General features: G+C 36.3%; 1 protein-coding gene across 11 annotated transcripts in view; it reads left to right on the forward strand.

Annotated features, from left to right (window-relative positions):
• The window catches only part of THSD7A (thrombospondin type 1 domain containing 7A), a 281,746-nt gene that overhangs the window by 235,556 nt on the left and 21,210 nt on the right, over positions 1-24,980 (forward strand). For all 11 annotated transcript variants that reach the window (XM_032686025.1, XM_032685996.1, XM_032686043.1 and 8 more), the window contains 8 exons: positions 234-428; positions 2,734-2,997; positions 14,502-14,680; positions 18,548-18,553; positions 19,243-19,376; positions 20,007-20,160; positions 21,001-21,142; positions 21,628-21,743. In XM_032686025.1, the coding sequence (XP_032541916.1) occupies positions 234-428; positions 2,734-2,997; positions 14,502-14,680; positions 18,548-18,553; positions 19,243-19,376; positions 20,007-20,160; positions 21,001-21,142; positions 21,628-21,743 (1,190 nt within the window). The remainder of the gene's footprint in view (positions 1-233; positions 429-2,733; positions 2,998-14,501; positions 14,681-18,547; positions 18,554-19,242; positions 19,377-20,006; positions 20,161-21,000; positions 21,143-21,627; positions 21,744-24,980) is intronic.

The following is a 24,980-nucleotide window of genomic DNA, read 5'->3' on the forward strand; positions in this document are numbered from 1 at the left end:
AGACTTTTTTTTCCTGGTAAGTGCTTATAAACTAATTTAAACAAAACCTCAAAAAAAATCGGAAGTGTCAAATGTATTCATTCAAGGTGAAACTAGTGGCAAATATTAAGTTTTTATATAGGTATTCTGGGCTTCCGGTATGTTTTTGTGGTAGAATATTGTTGGTTACTAAATTGAATAGAGACATTCATACAAAACATGCTGAATTAGAATCCATCCCTTTTTGCTTCCAGCAATTACTTGTCGCAGACAAGACGGAGGACAAGCAGACATCAGTGAGTGCCTTAAATACGCTGGCCCATTACCATCCTTAACACAGATGTGCCAGATTCCCTGCCAAGATGATTGTCAGTTTACGAACTGGTCAAAATTTTCTCCCTGTAATGGGGACTGTGGAGGAGTCAGGACAAGAAAACGCACTCTCGTTGGTAAGAGTAACCAGAAAAATAATGCTTCTTTTATTAATTATTAATACTGTTTTGTTTAAAACCTGAAGATTTCTGAGATTCCCTTATGACAAGCATTTGTCATAGTGGCAGAAAGCAGATGCAGTGTCATGCTTTATATACTGTAAGTGAAACAACATCCAGGAGAAAAAACTCCTGCCATATGTCAGAGACTCTTAATTATGAGTAAGTGACTAGAGAGAAGATGCGGAACACAAGATGCCAAGATTTTTTACAAATGTAGTTATATATTTTATAATTTTTTAAAATTTTTTAACAGACAAGTCAACAATCATCTCACCTTAACAGGATTGAGTGTTAACCTTCTTGTCTTCCTCTTCCTACCTCTGGTCTTGGCTAAAACAGGACTTCCCTCTTGGATGGTGTTTTGGTGCATTTAGAATGCTTTTCAGCCTTTTGCTATAGACCACTATTTTCAACCTTAAACTTTGGTTTGCCTCTTTTGAACTTCTTAGCTGCAGTCTTTAATGTCAGATTTATGATTAAACCAGTCCTTTCTCTGGCTGAATGTTTGCTCTCCAAGTTCTTTTTGTTCTTTGTTCTTCCACTGCCTAAATCCAGCAGCACAGATCACCACATAAGGCAACACATTGCCTAATTTTCTGCCTTATTTCTTGACACAAGTAATAATGCTCTTATTTTGTGTCCCATGAAACTTCTTGAGGTTTTAGTTAACAGAATAAAAAGGTTTTCCAGTGATGTCCAAACCCTTACCACAAACTTTTCCTTTTTCCACATAATAGACACTGTTCCACTTTGAAACACTTTTTTCTTCAACTTGTTTTTAATTTGTTGGTTTGGTTTTTTTTTTTAATTATTGTTTCTTATGCATGAAATGAAAAAAAAAAATACTGTGCTTCTAAATTATAATTGAAACCTCAAGAGTGAGCCTTGGCCTCTGCCACGCCACTCTCTGCCAATTAGTCTGTATTGTCTGCAGTGGAGGAAAGCTAGCTAAGGGGGGGTGCCCATTAGCAGCATCAGAAAGAATGTGATAGGATCCAAACCCTATCCCCCACTCCATCCCCCTGTAAGTCAGATCAGTGGACAATGAATAATTCATGAAATTCAAGAAGCCTCACTGTGACTAATAATTCCAGTAAACTTTATGCCAGGTTTGCTTCCACAAAGAAAATAAAACCCCCATTAACAGTATTTTTATTTTTGTTAAAAGCAAGAAAGTACAGATTCTCCTACCACACTAATAACACTTTGTGATACTTCCTGTCTTTAGCTGTAACCCCTTCAAACTTGCTAAGACTGTGATATGTGCTGTGGTGTATTTTCTGTGGCAATGCTACAGAGAACATGTACAATGGTACAGGCTAACATGTAAAGCTTGGAGTAAATTCATAATTATTTCCAGAGAAAAGGAGGAGGAGAAATGCACATTTAATGAGATGTTGTGTTGTCAGAAGCATGATAAACTTTTCTTGAGGTACCTGTTGTCTATTCTAAATAAAGGCAGTAGGAAATATAAGAACTAAGGATGCTGCAAAGTTGTATCCAGTGCCTTGTTTTGAATAGCAAGGAAAATGCTGCAGAATATTAATTATATCTAAGTAACAAACCTTTTTAAAACTACTTTTTCAAAGACTACTACTTTAATTTATATGAACTATCTGGTATGGAAAGGAAAACTAAGCAAACTTTACCAAAGAGAAGATTAAAAATAGTTTTAATGGGAAGGGGAATATGAGTGGATGGTTATGCTCCAGTTAAGGAAGGAAGACAAGAAGAGAGTTGAATAGAAACAAATTCATAGAAGGAGCTTATTAGAGGGGACAATGGTAATTATTAACAAATGTACTATAAAAAGTATTTAACTTAAAGAATTTTGACATGTTGAAAGAAGGTACTAGTGTAACAAAGATACATATTACTTCCTTCTGCACTTTCAACTTGAGAAAACTTGACCCAGACAGAAATCTTGTTATTGAACTGCACACTCCTGATGAAATAAAACAAAAAGGGTATATTTGACTAATTGCTAACTTTTTCAAACTGTACTCCCCAAGCATTTTTATTCAAAGTAAATATTGATTGTGTCTTTTTAAAAGAAAGGCATTGCCTTTGAGCAAATTGTAAGTATCCACTACTTTTAGAAATTCAAGTCAATAACCTAAATGAATAAAGATTAATGTAAGCAATATTAAGCATATGTATATGATTGCAAGCACTCGTTATGGAAGTCTAAATGAAATTTTTGGGGAAAAAAAATGTAAACCAATACAAACTTGCTGAAACAACTATTTCTTCTTTCTAGGAAAAAGTAAGAAAAAAGATAAATGCAGAAATTCTCAATTGTATCCTCTGATTGAGAATCAGTTCTGTCCGTGTGACAAGTACAGTGCTCAGCCTGTGGGAAATTGGTCAGACTGTATTTTACCAGAGGGTAAGATGGAAGTATTGCTAGGAATGAAGGTACAAGGAGACATTAAGGAATGTGGACAAGGCTACCGTTACCAGGCCATGGCATGCTATGACCAAAACAGTCGACTTGTGGAAACGTCACGATGCAACAGTCACGGTATTTAGAAAACTATTTTCTTTCCTCTGTTTACTTATGTGCTTTAATTAATTTAACATAATATGTGTACAAGTAGAATTATCAGGTTAATATTTATTGCTTGGGCTGCATTTTATCCCACAAAATACCTTCAAACCCAGTGTACATTTTTGCTGACTTGTTAAATAGTAAACTCAATTTTTACTGATTGCTGGAGTGCAATATTTAAAAGTAAAATCATGCAAAGTTACTAAGTATTTTAATGAAAAAATCAAATCTTGTTATTTTTTCTGGTAACTGTATCTAGAAATTTGAGAATAAAGCCAATTAGAAGGGTTAAATTCTCAAAAAATAAACAAGCATGTGACTGTTTTGAAAAGGCTGAAATTATTTCCACAAATTCTTTAGATAGCTTTAAACTTCTTAAATAGCCTTATCTTTTTTCATTTGTTCTTTAGCACCTTAACAGGCAGGCATATATTGATCTGAGTTTGACAGCACACAACACTTTTTCTCTGTATAAATCTGTCATGTGTAAAACTAGGATGGCTAAGGAGTTTATATTCTTTCTTTTTATATTGCTTCAGGAGAGAGCAGTGTTCCTTCCTACAGGGGATCCATCTGTAGCATTAGGATCAAAACTGGCACTTTCTGGTTTTCAGTGAGCCAGAATTGTGCTAATTGACATCACCGGAGTTTTTGTGTTCATTTTTTTTTCCTGCTTGCAATGAAAAATTGTGTCTGAGCAATTGGTATGAAAAGCTGGACATTAGTCTCTGTGTCATTAAAAGGTCAATGTGAGTTTAATTCTTATATGTATTCTACTTTCTAATGTTAAATTAACAGAAATTTCATTTATGTAGTTGGGTAAATTTAAGCTAGCTAATCAATTAAATTAAATTAGGAGATTTTAATTTGTACTATTAATTCCTGTTTAGAGCTATGATAAATTAGAAACTCAATGTATCAAGCCAAGCTATTAGCATATCTTTGTAATACAATGGAAGAATGAGCTTTCAGCTTAATTCCTCGAAGCAAAGCTGGAAGATGATTTTGAATAAAAATAAACATGAGAGAAAATTCTCCACAAAATTATCTTTTGCTGTAGTTAACTTATACTGGAAGATATGTTTATTTAAATATATCTGAATGACAAAGTCTAAATCCTAAACTCTCGTGGGACAGAAAATCTCTCTTTTTACTCTGGGAATATTCTTTAATTCTGTTCTCAGCTATTTGCCCTGGGTTGAGGCCTGTTCTGTGTAGTCTAAAGAGGACGTGCTATGCTTGCTTTCCTGACCAGGACCACTTGTCATCTTTGTAGTACCAAAAGATGCAGCTGCCTCTAACGACCAGCAGTCGTGTGAGCACAGATCTGCCCGGGCTGGGTAGTTGTCCTGAGGGAATTAGAAAGCTCCTCAGAAAGCTGGCAGGGAATGCTCAAAAAACAGTCGCGGAATAATCTGATTTGTTCAGAGGGCACCATTATAAAATATAGAACAGAAACTTTTTCCTGTTCTTTGGTGATGTTTTTTAAACTTTAACTATATTTGACACTATGTTAGAAGTTCATATTCTTTCAGCATTAAGTCTGAAATGACGTTTGAAAAGTGGAAAACTCTAAAAGAACTTCAGTCTATGGGAAACTAGGGGAACTGATGGCCCACTGCCAATGAGTTTTCATTGACTTGAGGAATGGGGACTGTCAGTTTTTGTGTCAACAGCCAAGGGAGGACACATGAGGGAAGAAGCTGTCTCTCCAAGAGGAAATTGAAGCTGTTGTATGTGGTAGGTAACTTGCTGCTTGAAGTGGTTTGCAAAAAGGGGGAGGGACAATTTCTTCGTGTAGAGCAAGTATAGATGTAGCTGCTTTCAAGCCCTGACAGTGCATTTTGAGGTGCAAATCCATTGCAAGAATTAAAGAGATATAAGAGGAATAAAAAATTATCTTAAAAGGATATTCTCAACCATCCTTGTTTACCCTGATATAATATATTCATGATAGGAATTTCTGATCCGATAGATTTTATCAGTGAATATTGCCTACGCTTAGAGTGACCACAATGGATAATAATCCAGTGGAAAAGCTACTAACAATGTGTTATTGTTATTCCTACTATAGCCAGGACTGCTGTTTACATGCTATTAGCGCTCACAAGCATCCTTCACAAAACACAATAGGGCATTGCTTTGCTGTGTTTTTTCCTTCTGCAGTTCCATCTTATTTTTCTCACAGGAAATTTGAAGTCTCTTTTAACTCTCCTTGTAAACTGGAAGTGTTTGCCAGTCATTACTATATTTGTTGTAAATTGGGAAGCCTGAACGCTTTGGTTTTAGATGTTGTTCTCTTTTGAATTCTTTCTCTCTAGATCAGTTCACTAAGGTGTCTGGTTCTTTGATATTCCACCATGCCACCCTCTACCTCACCCCTACTCCCCTCCTCGTGTGTGTTTTCTCATCAGTTCCATTTGAGGGAGAGAGTACATAGGTAATAGTATAGGCTTACCTTATTTATTGTCTGCTTTTAGCACTTTTCCAGGTTTAGCATACTTTTGCAGATACAAGGGGGCTAGAGCAAGTTATATGAATTTTTCAATCTAATTTCAGTATATGTCTCTACTTTTTCTGAATGTCTGCTTTGTATCTATGGATTATGTTCTGATGATTTGTTTTATTTTTCTCAATATGTATAAGCTACTGTTTTGCCAGGTAAATCTTATTTTATACCTTCCCAGTATTTATGATGCTTTTCATGTTATTTTCATGCCCTTGTTCTATGGCAGTTCTTTAGTTTGACATCTTCTCCAGATTTCAGTGTGCTGTTTGTTCATTGGATTGGCTATATTATGCCAAATCAACAAGAGACTTCTGTGATATCACAGTAGTACCCCACCTGTAGCTTTCCATCAATCTGTGTTTGGTTTTTCAAGCTGAAGTTGACAGGATTCAGAACTCAAGCTTGTTTGGGTTTTTTTTGTAAATTTTAACACAGTTGCTTATTTCCCTACACAAATGATAACACTGGATTTTTCACTAATTTTATAACTGATCCAAAGTCTCATCAGTTTTTTTCAACTATGTTATCTGTTTTACTCAGAAATTTGTTTTACTCTTTGTTCCTGTGGATCTGTTATTTCTTTTCCAACTAGTATTGTATGTAATTGCATTTTTTATAGGATATTATTTGCTCAATTAGCTTGCAGTACTAGAGGAATCAAGACCTTTAAAGGGAAGATCTTTCCTGTGTGGTATCCAACTTTTACTTGAACTTTCGTTATCTCCTGGCACTATGAAATCCTGAGGTGCTAAATGGAGATAATTGAACTTCTTCAACTGTGACAACAACCTCTAAATTTGACAAGAGGGACAAACTGCACCCACACTGATGTTATTAATATATCATGGGATATGCTATGATATCTTAAAATGCCACAAGCAACTCAAATTGAGAGACTGTCAAAAGTTTTATATAAATAGTGCCATGCAGATTTATGAGGCAATGAACAGGTCAGTGCTGCAAGTCATGATGTTTTGAGTGGAAGGAATGAGAAGACAGATCCACTCTGCAGTGCCACAAAATTCATAAGCTGTTTTGAAAAATGCTGTGTGCTTATAACCACAATTCAGTTGACTTACTCAGAAAAGAAAAGGTAAACAGGAGCAGAAGAATAAATACTTCAGTACTCTTTTTACTGCTTGACACATCTCATTTTCAAAAGATTTGAGAAGAGCTAGCAACACTAACAGTTTCACAGACACCAAGGAGCTGAAGGACAGGTATGACACAAGGACAGTGCTAAATTAGCAGACCCATTGGGAGATTCTTGTGATAATTTTTGAAATTTTGGGTGCAGTTTTAAGGTCCCACGTACAAACAAGTTTCTCAAATTTTCAGGAGTGACCGTAACACAAAAGGAAAGGCAAAATATGATTAAATAAATCTGTTGTTACTACTGGTTGAGAACGCTGGGGAGCACAGGGCAGAGTCCTTCTGAAGAAGGACCTTAGCTTTCTGTAGCTTAACAGGTGCTTCAAAAAAAATCCCAAACAAAGAGCTGAAAACAGACCTAAGTTTCAGCTGCAAAGAGACAAGGCAGTTTGGTTTTTTCCTCACTTTCTTTTTTATCTGTGGGGGTGGGGTTCAGTGTAATATATACCCAATATTTTGATTTTTCATTTAAAAATACTTTTTTTTGAATTTGAGCTAAATTCATTGGGGAAAGAATTTACACCATTCAGCAGCCATTTGAAATATTCTGCCACTGGTATTTTTCAGCCATTCCAGTTCTTCAGAGTGTGGGGAGGAGATAACAGCTGCCAGTTGCCAACGGATGTGGTAACTGAGCTGTTGTTTACCTGTTTTCCTTCATGGAAGATAGATAAATTGCCCTTTCTCTTGTTCCTGCTTTTCTTCAATACTACATAGGTAATTTTACCGGAGAAATATAAAAACGTATAGTTCACTTAATAGTCATGTGTGAGAGGGTTTTTTTCCATTAGAAAGGCAACAGTTGTTTTTCATAGCTTTATCCCTGTCATCACTAGAATACTAGAGCTCTGTGGATAGTGACATGTGTCTGCCAACAATCTGTTTCAATGTATTTATGAAAAAAATTGAGATTCTCTTCATTGTCCCTTTAAACTGTACCTTGAATTTTCATGACAAAAAATCAAAAGCAAGCCACTGTCATGTGGCACTGCACTATCTGCTCTTCAATATCTAGTTTTTCTCCATCGTCCATCAATTAAGAATCATGACCCACAAAAGCTGAGCGGTGGTTGTGTCTGTGTGTGCCTAGTGAAGGCAAACGTGGTTCCACGGCAGACAGATGCAGAATTTTTATATAGGTCGTATTACCCTTCTTAATTCATGTCCGTTTACTGTTAAGACCTTAGGCACAGTCAAGCAGTCAGGCTAGTTTGTCTGCTGCCTTATTAGTGTGAGATTATTTGCCCCTTTAGCATTAATTAAATGAGATGCATTGATTTGTGCTGACTCTACAAAGCCCTCTGTGGCTACAAGGCTTATGTGGGGGATTAGAGAGGAATATCTGCGTATCAGTGAATACTTTTAGAACAGCTGTTAGGAGTATCAATGTGAATCGAGGAATTTTGTATTTAGTTCCTTATTTGTACTATGGTAAAATCTCGTATGATATAATGGAGTCTATGGGGTCCAGGATGTCTGTTAGAACTTGCTTTATCCACTTTTATTAGGATTTTTTAAATCTGTGGGTTTTGACTTTCAATATTCTAACCTGAAGCAATGCAAATTTATCCAGAAAAAAATATCAGTGTTAAAATTTAATTGAGGGTTTCTGTTGCATGTTTATTCAAAAGTAAATTTATTTCCTATAGGGACTTCTAATCTAGTATGGTAGTAAGCTAAGGTTCTGAAATTGTTATTAGGATACTTTGGTGATTCATAGCTCATATATTTTCTAAGATTTTCTTTTAAAATATATATTTATGTTGTGTGTTCTCTAGGAATATGCTACCTTTTGTCTTGCACCATAAATCCTACCTTAGGCCTCTGCATTGTGGTGCCACCACATCTGCCTTGTCAACAGGTTATCAGTCTTGAAGCAGTCATCCATCAACCCAAAGACCTGTAGTTAGTTCACTGGAGACAGAACTACTGATGCAGGAGATAGTTAAGCACGAACAATTGCTCTCAGGTTTTGAGGGTTTGAAGGGTAATCCAGAAAATAAAAAAAAAAAAGAAAAAAAGTCTTATGGTGTTCAAGCTGTCTTTCCATGGCTCAACAGAAATATGAATAGTCTCCAAAAATACATATCTTCTGTTACAAATGAAATGCAAATACTTGTATATTTCTAGGTCCTGGAAGATATGTATTTCCTATTTCCGATATTTCCTCCAAATAAAAAATTTATGATAAGAACATAAACCATTCTGACATTGCAGGTGGATTTTTTTGGAAACATAATATGATGTTTGGTCATAAAAGCAGGAGCATAACTGTCAGTCCTATGGACAAAAGAGTTCATGTTAACACTTTGTAAGATGTTTATATTTACACATTTTGCACCCTTCAACTCAAGTAGTCAGTCTGTTCTTACACAGTACAAGTGCAATTTGTGGGGAAAAATCCTGTATCCATCTACTTAACCTGCTTTGTCATTAGAAAAAGTGTGAAGTCCATTAGAGTCCTCCCTTATAAATTATCCATCACATCTGTTAATGACTTTGTTCTAGGAGTCCAGTTTTTATAGCCAATTAGCAAGGGAACAGTAACTTTTCCCTTTTACTAATGAGTTCTGTTCATAATCCTAGTGGTTCAAAGCCATTTGTTAAACTATGGTTCAGTAATCTTTAATGACAGAATAGCCATGTTCCTGCTCATAGTAGACAACTGTCCATTTCCCAGCCTCGTGAAGTTCAGCTGATAGGAGCTGAAATAATCAAGAAACTACTGCCCTGGGAAAAGGCATAGGCCCTTAGAGATAGGCATCTCTTTCCAGTACCTCTCTGGACCATGCAGGGCCTGTACTCTACCACAGTGCACCAAGGTCTCATCTCTCTGACATCCCTCAGATGTTCTATGGCAAAGGAAGAGGTTTAGGAAGCATGAAGGCAAAAAATGAACTGCTGATGTTCAGAGAACATATCTTCAGCCTTTACAATGTTGGTCTTCTATTTCATTATCCCTCCCTCCTCTATTAACTCTTTTCCTCAGCTCTTCTTCATAGCCATTTCACTTCTCTCGTTCTTTCATTCTCTCTTCATCTATTGTATTTCTACCTTGGTAATTTCTTGTTTGTTCTTTAAACCTCAAAGCTCTGGTATGACTGGTGCAATAATATTAACCAGCCTGTCTATGTGATATAACTGGGTGATATTCCACCATACAAACCCTCACCCACACATTAGAGGCCTGTTTCATTAATAAGGTTTTGCACTCTAACACAAGTGTCACCCTTTGAAGGATGATTTGATCAGACTGAAAACAATACTGAAAATTAAAAAATGGCTCATTCATGTCCTTTTTATGTTAGAAACTATGTATCTGCATCACCAGTCCCATTTGCATGTAATATTTCTGTTTTCTGTGTTTATATTTTTTTAGCATATTTTTTCAACATATTTTTTCTATATAACAACATACTATCATCTTTCTTGCTGAAATTTTTACACTGTGAACAAAGTTTACAAATACAAACACCTGAAATTTAACAAAAAACAACTAAAAAAAATATAAACTTTTCAAAATTCCTAAACATTTGCTTTCTTGGATATGAGGTAGGGTTGCTATGAACTTACAGAGCTTATCATCCTTGATCACTCTCAAAGATATGCAGACATCATAGACACAGAAAGAAGTCTGAGGTGATGACAAGCTCCAGAGAAGCTTTTTCTGAAACGTATCAATCAATAGGTAATACATGGAGTGGAACAAGTCATTTGCAACAAGTAATTTATTTTTTTTATTTCACTCTTCTTTCTTGACTAAAGTAGTATCTGTAAGCAGTTTGAAGTCTGCTTCTGCTTAGTTCTAAGCGAGTCCAGTGGCATAGCTAAATGCTAAATAGTCTGTTGATCAAAATAGTGAGGCCCCTGAGAGGAAAAGATGCCAAGGGATGAATATGCCAAAAACTTTTTGATGTCAGATAGAACAGGGTCATTTTCATTCTGCATACTAATTACACATAGAATGCAAATCAGAGGCCAGTGTTTTTATTTCTTCCTATTGTCCTCTATTTTGATTTTTGAGAATGTTTTTCATTACATTTCACTGTCTGTTCAGGGGATATCAGAGTAAGCTGTCAAGAGCATTTCGTTCTGCTTGTGCTTTACCAAGATATTGCTTATGGCACGGTGGTTTTTTTTCTTTTCTCTTCTTTCTTCATTTTCTATCCCTATGCAGTGTGTCTTTGTAATTCTCTTGAACTTATTTCTCTGAGCCATTTATTTCCTCTTCCTTCTCCCTGTCTTTTCTTACCCTTTGCTCTATTTCCCCCTCACTCTTTATTTTGTTTTACATTTCCTCTGTTGTTTTGACTTCTGTCTCTTTGACATGAAAAGTAACTTCATAGAATCATAGAACATCCTGAGTTAGAAGGGACCCACAAGGATCATTGAAGTCCAAATCCTGACCCTGTGCGGGACACTCTAAGAATCACACCATGTGATTGAGGGAATTGTCCAAATGCTTTTTGAACTCCAGCAGGCTTCCCTGTTCCAGTGCCCAACCACCCTCTGGGTGAAGAACCAACCTAAACATTGGGTCCTTTGTTTATTTATTTTATTTTATTTCCTACTTTCTGAAGAAGCTGTGAAACTTCTTTCTGGATACCTTTATTCTGTTCATCTCTTTGACCTTTTTTTGCATCCAGTGTTCTTAGTATACCAGTGGTTAGGAGGTTTTTCTTATGGTTGTCTTGCATCTTACATAATAATAGGTGTTTTTTTTAACTCTGCTCTGCAATAATGTTTCACATTTTCAGGAGCTTCCTACCTCATTAGAGCTTCTTTTTATGCTTTCAATTATTGACTCCATTCTTATTCCTTTCTTTTCAATTCTTCTTTTTCAACTGTTTATATATGGAGTTGGGTATTGATGTCTGTCTGTCTCCTCTCCTGAGGAAATAGGAAAGAGGGAGAGGAGAGCATCATAGGCCAGATATACTAGAGATGGTATAGGAAAGAGCTGTAGAGTGAGCAGTAGCTATTTCATGAAACCTTAAGATTAAGGAACCAGTATAAGACTGCAGTTCAGTATTTTTTCATAATAAAGTGTGCGTGAATTGTCAACTGAACCACTGCGTTCTTTACAAAACACATTAACATATAAACAAGATTGTGGTTTTCCATGTTATAACTCTTACTAAGACTCTGTACCTGTAATATGATACTTTTCCGACTTTTTTGCCTTCTATAGTAAGGCAGTTTTAGTGTCTGACTTAAATGTAGATATTTCATAGATAGTGTGAATAAAGGTTGCTGTAGTAATATGGTTTCATTTGATATTTTATGGAATTACTTGAAATATAGCTCAGTGTAATTAAAATGTTACTGGAACTTGCATATAATATAATGTATTTGATACAATTTATATCTACAAGGTTCTAATATTAAACTTTGTTATTAACATTAACAATTAACATTCTCATTATCTAAAAAAAACCAAAAAAAAACCCCAAAACTTTATTGTCCTTGTTTGGATGAACTGAAGGGAAATAAGGCAAAATAGTTTCTAATTTGTCAATCATTTTAGTTTAGCATGTTCCACATAAGCTTCTTTTGGTGGGCTATGAATTTTGGGCAAATTCCCAAAATATTGTGGTATACTGGAGAATATCTTGGCAAAGATTGGGAAGATGCCTTTGAGTTATTAAGATAAACTCAGAGGTTTATGGAAGTCCTTAAAATAAAGTCTTCCTGAAGCAGCCTGTACCGGTTCAAGTTACCTACTCAAGGATGTACAATATATTTAAAACAACTTGAATTTGGTCCTTTCAGACCTTAATTACTAGAGATAGAAATTTAATGGGTGGTAAATGGCATAACTGTGTTATAGTAGAAAGGTTTCTCCAGACAAAAAAGTTTTTAGAAGTCATGTTGAAAGTCAAGGCAGCATTTCAGAATTTCAAGACAATTCATAGAGCAGTAAAATCTTTGCTTAGTTCTATGAGACAATAAATATCACTTTCTGCTTGGAGGTAGTTGTTTCTCTTAACTTTCTTTGGTTTTGTCCATTTTCATTCAGTAGCTTCTTGATTGTATGAGTGCGTGGTTTTGTATAGCACCTAAGAGAGCTTGTTGAAAGCTCATTTCTGGTGAAGATACAGAGTTTGATATTTATTCAATCAAGGTTCAGTGTAGGATGGAGCTGTGACATAGGGTGCATTGGATTTTTAAGACTCAGAGATGTCAGGTAAGGTGAAATGTAATCAATTTTGGCTTTGCTACTGCAGGACAATCTATATCACCACCTCTGATATTCAGTGATACGATCTTCAAAAATGTATTTTAACACAATGTCCCTTTCATATATCATCACTGAGCTGATCAATCAAATGGCAAGATATATTTAATAAATATGCTTGCAATCAAGCTCATAATATTCTAGGTGTTTTAAGGAAATATGTGGAGATGTTGGGCAGTAGTTTTGCAGTGCTCAAATCCAGGATGTGCTCTGCATATTTATTTAACTGTTTAACACTTCCAAACAGAGGAAAGCCATACAGGATAAAATCATCACCTGAATTTGACCATAAAATAGTCTGAATGCTACCATATATTTTTTTAAAAAAAACTTCTTTATGTCTAAAACAAATCAATGGAAACAACTAGACATAAGTATATATTTTAAGTGTTTTGATTCTTTACACACCTTGTGGTTGGTTACTACTGGTTACTTTTAGAAGAGACAGAATAGCTTTACTTACAAGTATATGTTAAAACACAAAGCTGCTAACATCAGCTCTGATGAAAAGATAGTGATCACTTTCAAACTAAAAAAATTCAGTATTTCTCAGAAACATGTTAAACCATGCCTAGCAAACTTTGCCAATCTTTTGAGAATGATCTTACCCAAGTGTTAATTTTTCAACTGTTTTCATCAAATATTTTAACACACTTCTAAACGCACTGAGGTTTCTTTAATCTTTAAAGTGAACATTTGGCAATAGTAAATACCTTGTAGATCTGACACAGGAAAGGGGAGGTGAGAGTTCATATATATTCAGGATAGTGTTGTAAAAAGACAGTAAAGGCCAGCTTTTATTTGAGATTTTGTAACTTCTCCCTTAAATATTGGAATAAATTACACATATTTTAGAGCTATGCCATATGTTGCTTTTGAAAGAAAGACATTTTCACTTATTCAGTGAATTGAGGCCTCATGTTACTCCCTGCAGATCATGTCATACTGCTTCCAACCTCTCAAGACTGATGACTTATCCAAACCAAACATCTGCTTTTCCATTCAGTGCAATTATTCAGTGTGCTACTAGGGGCAGATGATTGTTAATCGGCAGATCATTAATGTGGCAGGCTACTCTCTCTTTCTAGCCTTACAAAGGTCACAAGGTGCTAAGTTCTCTTGCTCCAGGCTGGCGAGATGCATATCTTCTCAGTTGGATTTTTTATGTAAAACTGCAATTAAATTACTTGATACACTTGTGGAGTAGCCTTTAATTAAACCTTTTTTCCTTAAAAAGTAATACATATTGTTTATACAAATTAAGAATGATGCAGCCAAGAACTGGTTAGTGTCAATTACGCTGTAGCTGTCAGAAAGTTTGAATGCTGAAATCTGGTGAGTGTGAATCCTAATCACATAGCAGTGAGGATGCTCAGCTGCTACTGTAACACAATCTCCAGCTATATGTGTCAATTTTCTTCAGAATTTAATTTAGCCTTAATGATGAAGAAATCTCTCTATTCACACAGTCCTGTCAAGTCAAACTTTGGACAATCTAAATGAAGTAGACGAGGGCTTCAGGGAGAAGTGGTAAAGTGACATGCTGAAGAGATTTCACTTTCTTTTCCATTCATGCAGGATACATTGAGGAAGCCTGTATTATTCCTTGTCCCTCAGACTGCAAGCTCAGTGAGTGGTCCAACTGGTCTCGCTGTAGTAAATCCTGTGGGAGCGGGGTAAAGGTTCGGTCTAAATGGCTCCGTGAAAAACCCTACAATGGTGGAAGACCCTGTCCAAAGCTAGATCATGTCAATCAGGTAATTTGATTTATATTTACATTATTGTCATAGCTTTTTCCATACCTCAGATAACTGTTTTATCTGTATTTGTTGATGTAGAAAAACCATTCAACATAAGAGGCAGATGGAGGTAGAAGGAGGAGAGTGTGTTGGCTTAGAATTCCTCAGTCGACAAAGAATCTACCTTCTTTACTTCCTCATCTGCAAGAATTTAGCACATTATCTGAATAGCAGATTGAAGACAATAAAATGTTCTTACGTTCAGATTGTGAAGACCTCTTACCTGAAGGGAGCCTCCAAGAAGGATGGAGAGAAACATTTAAAAGAGCGAGTAGTGACAGGACAAGGGGTAATGACTTCAAACTGAAACAGAGAAGGTTTAGAGTAGATATTAGAGAGAAATAGGTGGTAGGCACTGGAAGAGTTTGCCCAGAGAAGTTGCAAATGCCCCATAACTGGAAGTGTTCAAGGTTGAATGGTGCTCTGAGCAACCTGGTCTAGTGGAAGGTGTCCCTACTCACGGCAGGAGGGTTGGAACTACACAATCTTTAAGGTCCGTTCCAGCCCAAACCTTTCTATGTTTCTATGACAATGGGTAACATGCCTCATTACAGTTGCACAAACTGGCAAGATTCTTAGTTATCCCTCTCTGACCATGTTAGATCAGAAAGCAAATTAAAACTCTCAACCACTCACACATTGTCAATCCCAGTGTCCATTAGTGGGTTTTTTTGACCTTCTCATTACTCTTGCCCTGGCACTGCGGTTCCAGTCATGAATGGCACTTCCGAAGTCTGTCTCCCAGTTCTCCCACTAACTGCACTTTAATGATGTTACACTGTGGAACAGTCTGGCCATACAATCTGTATTATCTTCAAGTGAAAAACTAAGCCAGAAAACATGATCCAAGACCACACTGGGAGTGCTTGGGTGACTAATAAGCATGTAGTCCTTGGAACCAAGTTTAGCACTAGTCTAAGTCAAACCCCTGAAGCTTCTTTGCTTGGAGACTTTTAGAAAGGAAAAACATTCCTTGTCAATTAACTTATGCTCTTCAAAGTTGATTTATATTCATATTACTGTTGAATTAATTTAGTCTGCAGAGGCATGTTAAACAGCCACATGGTCTTTTCTGTAAATATTCAAAGATTTAAAAAAAAGTGCTGTCAATTTACATTTGAATAAAAATGCATGTACTTAATATTATCCTATTGACATTTTGCTAGCACGGAGTGAAATGGCTTGTTGATCTCATTTTCTACTTTAGGGAATGTAATTAGTTCTAATTTAGAAAATAATAAGTGTTAAACTGCAGCTAATAAACTAAGTTTGTGATCTACTTTAACTAAATACAAACTAGAATGAGGGTTGCTGGATTTGGGTCAACATGTAAATATATTTTAAATTTAGGAGGAATGTGATTCAATAGGAGCAAATTATAGTCTATACAGAAGTCTTTTTCCTTCTTTAATATTCATGTAGTACATAATAGGCTTGTATTTTTCTGCGTCAAAGAAGGTGATTTTACTGGAGGCCTGTTCAGCACTTGTATGCAACACTATTGCCCTCTGCCGGTACTTTGACTCCAATTTGATTTGTGGCAATGTTACATGATACTTGCCAAATACAACTATGGTAAAAATAAAATTGAAATATAGTACTTTCATGAGAAGGAATCTCTACAGATAACATAAATATTTTGAAGAATATAGAGGCTGTATCTTTCATTTTTAAATACATTCCCTGTCAATTCAAAAACATGCAGGGAAATACACATGCATAGTTACTTAATCTATTTAATCTAAATGTGATCCACCATTCATTCATATGGCAAAGTACTGACTCTTCAGAATATTTATTTCAATTATTGAATGTAATTTGGTTTATTTACATATTTATTACTTATACATGTAACATGCTTATTTGCATACATACAAAGCATAATGGTTAGATTGGATCTTTGGTGCCCACAAATGTGTGGATTATGATTTACAGGGGGCTATGCTGTAAGCTAAGATCTAGGAATTTTGAGCCTGAGGAAAGACTACACCATGTTGTCTAGCCCAAGGAATGGAAGATGGGAGGGAGGAGGATGCTGGCAGTCTGATAGCACATACATAAAAGGCTGTTGCAAAGAAGGAGGAAATAATCCATTTTCCATGGCAATAATCCATTTTCCGTGGCCATCATGGATAGGATAAAAAGCAGTGAGCTTAGACTGCTGCAAACAGATTTGGGTTAAGCCTTTGGAAAACTTCCTAATAGCAAGGCTAGGGAAACATTGAAATAAAATGCTTAAGACCTTGTTAAGAAGTTGTTCAATGTCTCTCAGGGCTGGCATGTGTGCCTGTATTTTGGAGGAGATTGAACACATAGATGTCTCATTGAGTGTCTTTCTTCTTGGGCCGTGCATGCCAGGGTGGCTCCCAAAACACAGTGCTGCTAAATGAAGCTTGTTCAGTACTCACTTCACTAGGCTAAAAGACTTCATATTTATAGTAATAATAGAGTCAGGTTTCTTATAAAATCATGTTAATGGCCTTCAGAGGATTTCAAAGAAAGAGACTAATCTGAGACTGTTAGACAAATCAAGGACATCCCTGTCTTCACTGGCTCTAGGCATTATTTGCCACCTTATCAGGAGCAGGTGGACATACAAACCTTACACTAACCGGCTGCTGTGGCCTGCAGTCATAGCTACAAAAATGCCAGAGTGTCAGGAGAATACCACTAACATGTGCAATGAAATATAGAGTTCTCCTTTGCATTTCTGGCAAGATATCCAGATTTTATGTTACTGGAAAGGCTGCTGAACATGCAGGGTTTAGGTATTTCTTCTTATGCTAATCATGGTCAGACATATAGACAGTTCCCTGAAATAAGGCTTCTGTAATCTCATTTTGGAAATTCTGGAGAAGAATTCTGAGGAACAAATTGTCCATGGAATCCAGTATCTTACTTAACATGCATTTATACCACCCACCTTTATGCCTGAATTAATGCTTATGTAGTTCAAAGAAGACCTGAGTATGCTGACTCTGCTAGTGGTCTTGTGCACGGGCTGATCAGCTGCATGGTGATATATCAGACTCCACACATTCAGTGTTCAAGGCATTATATTTTTTGTGATTGGTGGTATTTTCTTGCAGGTTAACTATCAAACAATCAACCCTCTTTTTCTACACGAGAAGTGTTGCTAGAAAGAAATCAAACACTTGTTTAAGACAATGTCTTAGATGGTCTAGCAGTATTAGTTGTGCTGACTTGATACCTAGAATGATATGTGAAGTTGACTGATATATTGAGGAAATGGACTTCAAGCAAACTATGCATAATTAAGATACTCAATGAAAGACCTTGGAACTTTGGAAGGATGAGAACTGCCAGTTCCATTATTCCTTTGAATCTATTGCACTTAATGCTGTCAGAACAATTTCAATTAATAATGAAGTCCAGTATCCTCCAAAAACACAGAGGATTTTCTCTTATCTTGGGGAAACTGGATTTCCTGCTGGGTGAAGGTTTGATGCTCATTATAGACAAAGAAGGAAAACAGTTCTATCAAATGTTCAAGACTGAGAAAGAGATTAGGTAAATTATGGTTTCATCCCACCAGTTGTGGTTTATAAACTTTTATTTTCTTCCAAGGGCAAATTTCTTGCAAAATGCCTCATGACTGCAAGGGAGATCCAAGAGGAAAAACTGGATGCCTTTTGCTTTGCAGAAGTAACAGAATATTATTTGTAATAAAAGCTAAATTAATGTATTTTAAATACCTATGCTTCACTCTAATCATTCTATCTTTTTCTCCTTGTTGTTTTGTTTTGTTTTTTTTCTGTTTGTTTGTTGTTGTTTCTTTTGGGTTCATGAAAATACTTTCTTCAGGCTCAGGTAAGTGTTTCTAAAATAGAGATACAACCTTAATATGTGCTTCCTGATTATGCCCAATATTTATGTTGTCTGACCCTTTTTTTGTAATATATACTTGAGACAGTAGATGGAACACTGTATAAATTACTATATGAGATGCTCTTTCAAATTTTTTGTTCAAATCCAAACACAATACTAAGGCCGATACACAATTATATTGGAGGGATTTTGATCATACACAATGAATAAATAAAATTAACATATATTGGTATAATTTCCCGTCACCCCTCTTTAGAAATACAAATCCTCCACAACTAATAACAGTGGAATGGAATAGTGTAGGGGAGATGCGAAGAATAGAGGTAAAGTGTTAGCAGAGTTATAGCAACATTTTTCTAAAAGGTATACTCATGAGCTAGCCTAGTTACAGACTTTATGTTAGTTGTGTTCATGTTTTTGGTGAAAATGGCACAGCATGGGCTTAGTGGCAGAGAAAACCAGGGAATCCGTCATTAGGTAGCTTTCTTCTTTTTGTTATTTGGTAGTTTTCTATCAAATGTTTAATCTGTATTATTACTATGGCCTTTAATTCAGCGAGTTTATATTTGTCATTCTTACCAAAAAGAGCATTAGCCTTTTTTTGTATGATCACTGTTGTATGATCACACTTACTTGTGTGCAACAAAACTGACACTGAATGTGGATTCCAGGTGTATGAGGTAGTCCCCTGCCACAGTGACTGCAGCCAATACATATGGGTTACTGAGCCTTGGAGCGTCTGCAAAGTGACCAATGTGGACTTAAAAGAGAATTGTGGAGAAGGTGTTCAAACAAGGAAAGTCAGGTAAAACAGTGTTGTTCCTCCTTCAACCTCCTTCAAAGGTCCTCTCCTTTAGAGAACCTTCACTTTCAGCCATGGCTGTATTTAATTTGATGTAATTCTGTGTAATGTACTGCGTTGAGTCCAACCATAATGTACCACACCTGAATCCTGCCTGATATAAATCAGATTAATTTCATTGAGTGCAATATGACTCTGTCTACTGATTATGGATTATCTTGATTCCTAATTTAATCTATTGGTAATTAAATAGCATCTGTGGGAATTAGGGATTAATACTAAGAATATAAATTTTTAAAGTGTTAATAATTCTGGGTTTAAAATTATCAGTTGAATTATACAGAAAATATGTCTAAACTATAAATGATTTGCCTTGCTCCGGCTTAGAGGTAAGCTAATGTCAAGCAAATCACTTGCCCAGAAGCTCTCAGCAAATTACTGATAGGGACTGTCTGTATTATGTGGCTATTATCTGTACAAACAAGGATTATTTTTGACTCTTGGATATTCGTGGATCAATACTCAGGTTTGTTATGTGCTGACAAAATGTTAAAATGTTTCAGAATACTGTAGAATGCAGTTACTGTACAAAATCCACGACAAATGCAGTTTATGTGCAGTTCTTTTTTCCAGGTGCATGTTAAACACTGTGGATGGTCCTTCTGACACTGTAGAGGACTATCTCTGTGATCCTGAAGAGATGCCACTTGGTGCTAGAAAATGCACATTGCCATGTCCCGAGGACTGTGTTATGTCTGAATGGGGATCATGGTCTCAATGTTCTTTGGTAAGAAGTATACTGAAGTGTCACATTTATAGTTTTAGGAGGATACTTTAAAAATTTTTACCAGATGTACTGTGCAAAGATGCTGAAATGAGCAGTAATTACACCTGCAAATATCTATATATAATGTCATCTTTAGAGTTGTTGATTATTGGCTGCAAATAAAGTGTACCAGTATTTTTCATGAAGTGAAATTACTCCAAAACACAGACTATAGTGCCCTAGTGGTCACTTCTTAGTGAGGGGTGCCTTCTGTGTAGTGGAATAGCTTTGGTAGTGGCCCGGGAATCTGTCTTTGAGCCTAACTCTGAGCCTCTTTATCGTGGCGCAGTCACTGTACTAAAAATGTCACTATCTAATAACGAGTGAAGTCTTTAGATCAAGACTGAACACAGAAAGGTAATTTGGGGTCTTTTTCCCCGTTCCTGACAGCAATTTCAAAAAGAAATGTCAAAAAAAACCCACCAAAAAAATGAAAACTTTTCAGGACCTCTGAAATGATGCTCTGGTGTACTAAATGATAACATTTGGAAAGTGAGCTTCTCAATATCCAGTTATGAGTGAAATAGTTCCAAAGCACTAGTACTGAAACATGCACCAATTAGGAAAATAGAGAGGTGTTAACAAGTTAAAGGATATTTCACCTTGGGTGGTACCAAGGTAAAAGAACAGACTAAATTCCCTCTGAAATAAAAGAAAAGGGTTTCTCTTACACAGAAGCATGAACCTGTTATATGACACTTGTGTTTTGTGAAGGGATTACTTGAAAGGTTGTTATAACGGCTTCATAAAAAGGTATCAGGGTGCCAAAATATCAAAGCTGTTTCCAATCTCCCTTTTAAGCCATGCAATGGAAGTAGTGTTCGTGAAAGGTCAGCTGAATCCCTGAGACAACCAGATGATGGAAAGCCTTGTCCTGCTGCCACTGAGGCAGAAGCCTGCACTTTGAACAAGAACTGCTACCACTATGACTACAATGTGACAGGTATTTGTGGTGTTTTGCTCTAGTGACAGCCTGGGACTACAGTTCACTTCCATTCACCTTACAGGATGGATTTTTTAGCTTTCTGTTCTTATCCAGAGGGAGTTGTGGAACTTGTACTGAAAACTGATTCGGACTATTTGATCTACATAAAATATTAAATGGAGGCTTTGCAATTTAGGTGAAATGGGTATGCTGTAAGTCCAGGAAATTTATTTCTGCTATAATTTGGGGATTTGCTCAAAATCCATGCAGATGAAACCAAATATGAACTTTTCAGGAAAGCACCATGGCACTGACTATTTGCGGTAAAAGTCACTGTTTCCAAAAACATATAGCAGCTGGGCTCCGTGGGCCTTTGCATGTGTAAAAGTTGCTTGTGATGATTATTTTAGGCCATTGGAGTTAGAATTAGATAGGAGATTGGATCATTAAGAATTCTATCTGAAAGTCTGCTATGCTGATGAATTAAAATTAATCTTTTCCAGACTGGAGCACATGTCAGCTCAGCGAGAAGGCTGTCTGTGGTAATGGTATCAAAACACGGATGCTTGATTGTGTTCGCAGTGATGGCAAATCAGTTGACCTGAAGTACTGTGAAGAGGTGAGTGGTACCTGTGACTAAGCTCCCTTCAAATGGTGCTAATTAATACTGAGCAAACTGAGCTGTGTGACATCTTCACCAGATGTTTTGCAACACTATTCATGGATTGTTAAGTACCTCTGAAATGAACTGATCCATCAGCAGTGATTTTTATATAATTTCCTTTGGTTACTTTTAAGTGCCTCCATGAACATATGCTAATTATTTTGTCCTGAAGGAAATTACTTAGAAACAATAATTAATAAAATAAAATATATGTAATAAATCTTAGTCAGAATACTAATCATAATTCTAATTTGATACAATTTCTGCATGGAACCTTGGACACCTGCCAGTATCAATCATTTACTCAATGTGTTGTAAAAAATATTTCTCATGTGCCATTCTGCAGCTGGGCTGAATGCTAACTTCTTGTATCCAACTGTGCGGTGGAAAAGATACCCAGGCTAGTGTGAAAAAATGTGCAGCATGAATGTGATATTAAGTAGGAGCATGTATGGAGAACTAACTAGCAGATCTTAAATTTTGAAAGAGCCATTTTGCAAATGTTCAAACTAACCTCAAATTCGACAGCACTGGCTTCCTGACATTTGTTTGTTGATCTTAATATTTTCAATTGCGTGGAGATAGTAGTATGTAGGAAAACAAGAAGACAACACAAATACGACATTAAGGGCAATCCTGCATGCATTTTTGATGGAAAGTAACTGCACTTGTTTCAACTGCCATTCCCCTGCCACCATGACATCAGAAACAAAGTCAGTTGCAATGGGGGACAAAGGGGGAGTGGCCTCCACAGTGGCTTTGGCACCAACAGTTTTTCTGTGTGATCCTTGTGGCTAGTAGCTGCTCTTCAGGATGTGCCCATAGAAACAGTCTCATCAGAAATGGAGGGAATAAGGAGACTCATCATTTACTTTGGACTATCGTTTTGTAGTGGTATATCTGACCTACTTAAGTTTCTCCAGTCCCTTCTGACATCCTGGATTCCTGAATCTCTAAGTTCTTAGCAAAGGCAGGAGGTTTCAGCTGAGGCTGACACTCTACTTCTGTCTCATGTTCCTCCTTCACACATAGCTCTTGGGTTTTTAATCAAATCTAATAATTTCATAGAATCATAAAATGTTTTGGGTTGGAAGGGACCTTAAAGATCATCTAGTTCCAACACCCCTTTAATGGGCAGAGTCACCTTCCAGTAGACCAGGTTGCTCAGAGCCCCATCCAACCTGGACTGGAACACTTCCAGGGATGCAGAATCTGCAAAAATTATGTCTCAAGAAAAAATACAGGATCTGACTATCTACCAGCAAGTTGCCGTGAAGTTAATAAGGCACTGCATTAATGCATTCTGTTAATGTTTTAATATGTTAAAAGAAGAAAAAATGTCTGTCAGGTTATTTCTAAGAGACGGTGCTATTGATTAATTAATACCAAGACATGATATAAAATATCCATCCACATAAATATTTCAGTAGGAAAATATGACTTATTAGATTTTAAGGGGAAATATAATTTTTCTACCATAAACCAAGAAATTATTCTTGTTGTTAACCAAAGATTTAAAGCAATATTTAGAACAAATGAGTACCTTTTACACTGAAATCTCATTTCAGAAAACCTCAGGAGCTTTCCTGCCTTTAAGAAATGAAAGTTTATTACTCAGAGAAATTCTTATTTGCCCTTTTGATTTGCTAGATCATACAGAGATATATCTTCTTGTAGAAAACTCTGATCCACTCCCCAGTCATACCATTAAGACTCTTTGTTGAATTATGGATGTGTAAGCAGTGGTACAACAAGGTCAAAGGCTGATCCAATAACTTAAGAGTAAAACCTGTTAACCTGATTAACAAGAAAGCCAAGCTGTTCAGATCTGAACAGACCCTTCACTGTGAAGATGTGAAAGTCAACGTTGTGACCTTCCAGGTCATGAGAGGGGACTATTCAAGAAATTATCAAAGTGTGAATACATACTGTGTACTTCTTGCTAATGATCCTTCAGAGTGGGGATTTTTGCTGTAGTTTTGCACTAAAAGGGCAGTGCAGAAAGATTAAGTGAAGTTCAAAATAAGGTGCATGGGGTTGGAAAAGTTGATGAATAGGAGAAATATGAAATAAGTTTGTAATGACCTAGCTAATGGAATTTGCCTGGGCCATCATAAAACTTTATACTAGATGTATGAATAAAACAAAACGTTTGTTTAATTTATTTGTACAGACATTTACTGAATTATGTTTCTTACTACTACATGCAAAGTAGAGAGATCAAAATAAATAAACCTACTCTAATCTCTAGGAAATTTCACATGGTGGGACATGGGAAATTAGGACATGTGATATCTGAGTTTCTATATAATAGAGGGTTCAATAAACTAATAAAAGGTATATATAGAAAGCCCCTTCTTGCTGACTTTTGTCCATCACCATCTTTAGGTATGAGCATCAGTGTAGTTAAATACTAACATTCCTTCTGAACCCCTGTGTTCTGGTTTCCTTATGCATCCATATTGTTTGTTTCAGTCAATCAGCTAAAAAAGGTAGCCAGTCATCCTGATTACTGCCAAGATAAATCAATTTCTAGAGCTTATTTCCAAGTCCTGGTTATGTTAATGTAGTTCTCTTCACATTCCCAAGGCACAGTAATACTGGATTACTTGCTCTCTAACTCTACAAAATTAGCACCTCGCATGAACTGGACTTTTCTCCTCCTTGAGTATTTGAAAATCAGATCACCAAAAGCAAGCTGTTCCTGGTTATGTTCCTATTATAGACTTATTTTCATTCATTTACCCTCAATTAAAGACGAGAAAAGCCTAGAAACCAGCAGTTTTGTTTGCATCAAAGCAGACTTTTGGGTTTTATTGGTAGTCTCCTTGTCAGATTACGTGATTAACCTCTGGCAGTGTGGGTTAGTCTGTGGTGCCAAACATTCTTATAAACACATGCAGGTACTTTTTGTGGATCACAGGGTTTAAAGAGCATGCTGGTCTGGCAGCCTGCTGTCCCTGGCATGTGTGACCAGGAGCACAGGGTGCTCAGGGTTATCTTTCAGTACTTGCAATTGTCAAGTCAGAAACCACAGCTCATCCAGAACAGAGGTTTTCAGGTTAGGGGGCTACTGGATACTTTTTAAATCTTTTCTAAGATCTTCAAGGTGAATTGTTGTTCATAAACTGAAGGAAGGAGAGGAATTAGAAAAGAATATGTGATTACTATAAAATTGCAGCCTGTCAATTG

The sequence above is a fragment of the Chiroxiphia lanceolata genome, chromosome 1 (genome assembly GCF_009829145.1).
Source record: "Chiroxiphia lanceolata isolate bChiLan1 chromosome 1, bChiLan1.pri, whole genome shotgun sequence".
Lineage (NCBI taxonomy): Eukaryota > Metazoa > Chordata > Aves > Passeriformes > Pipridae > Chiroxiphia > Chiroxiphia lanceolata.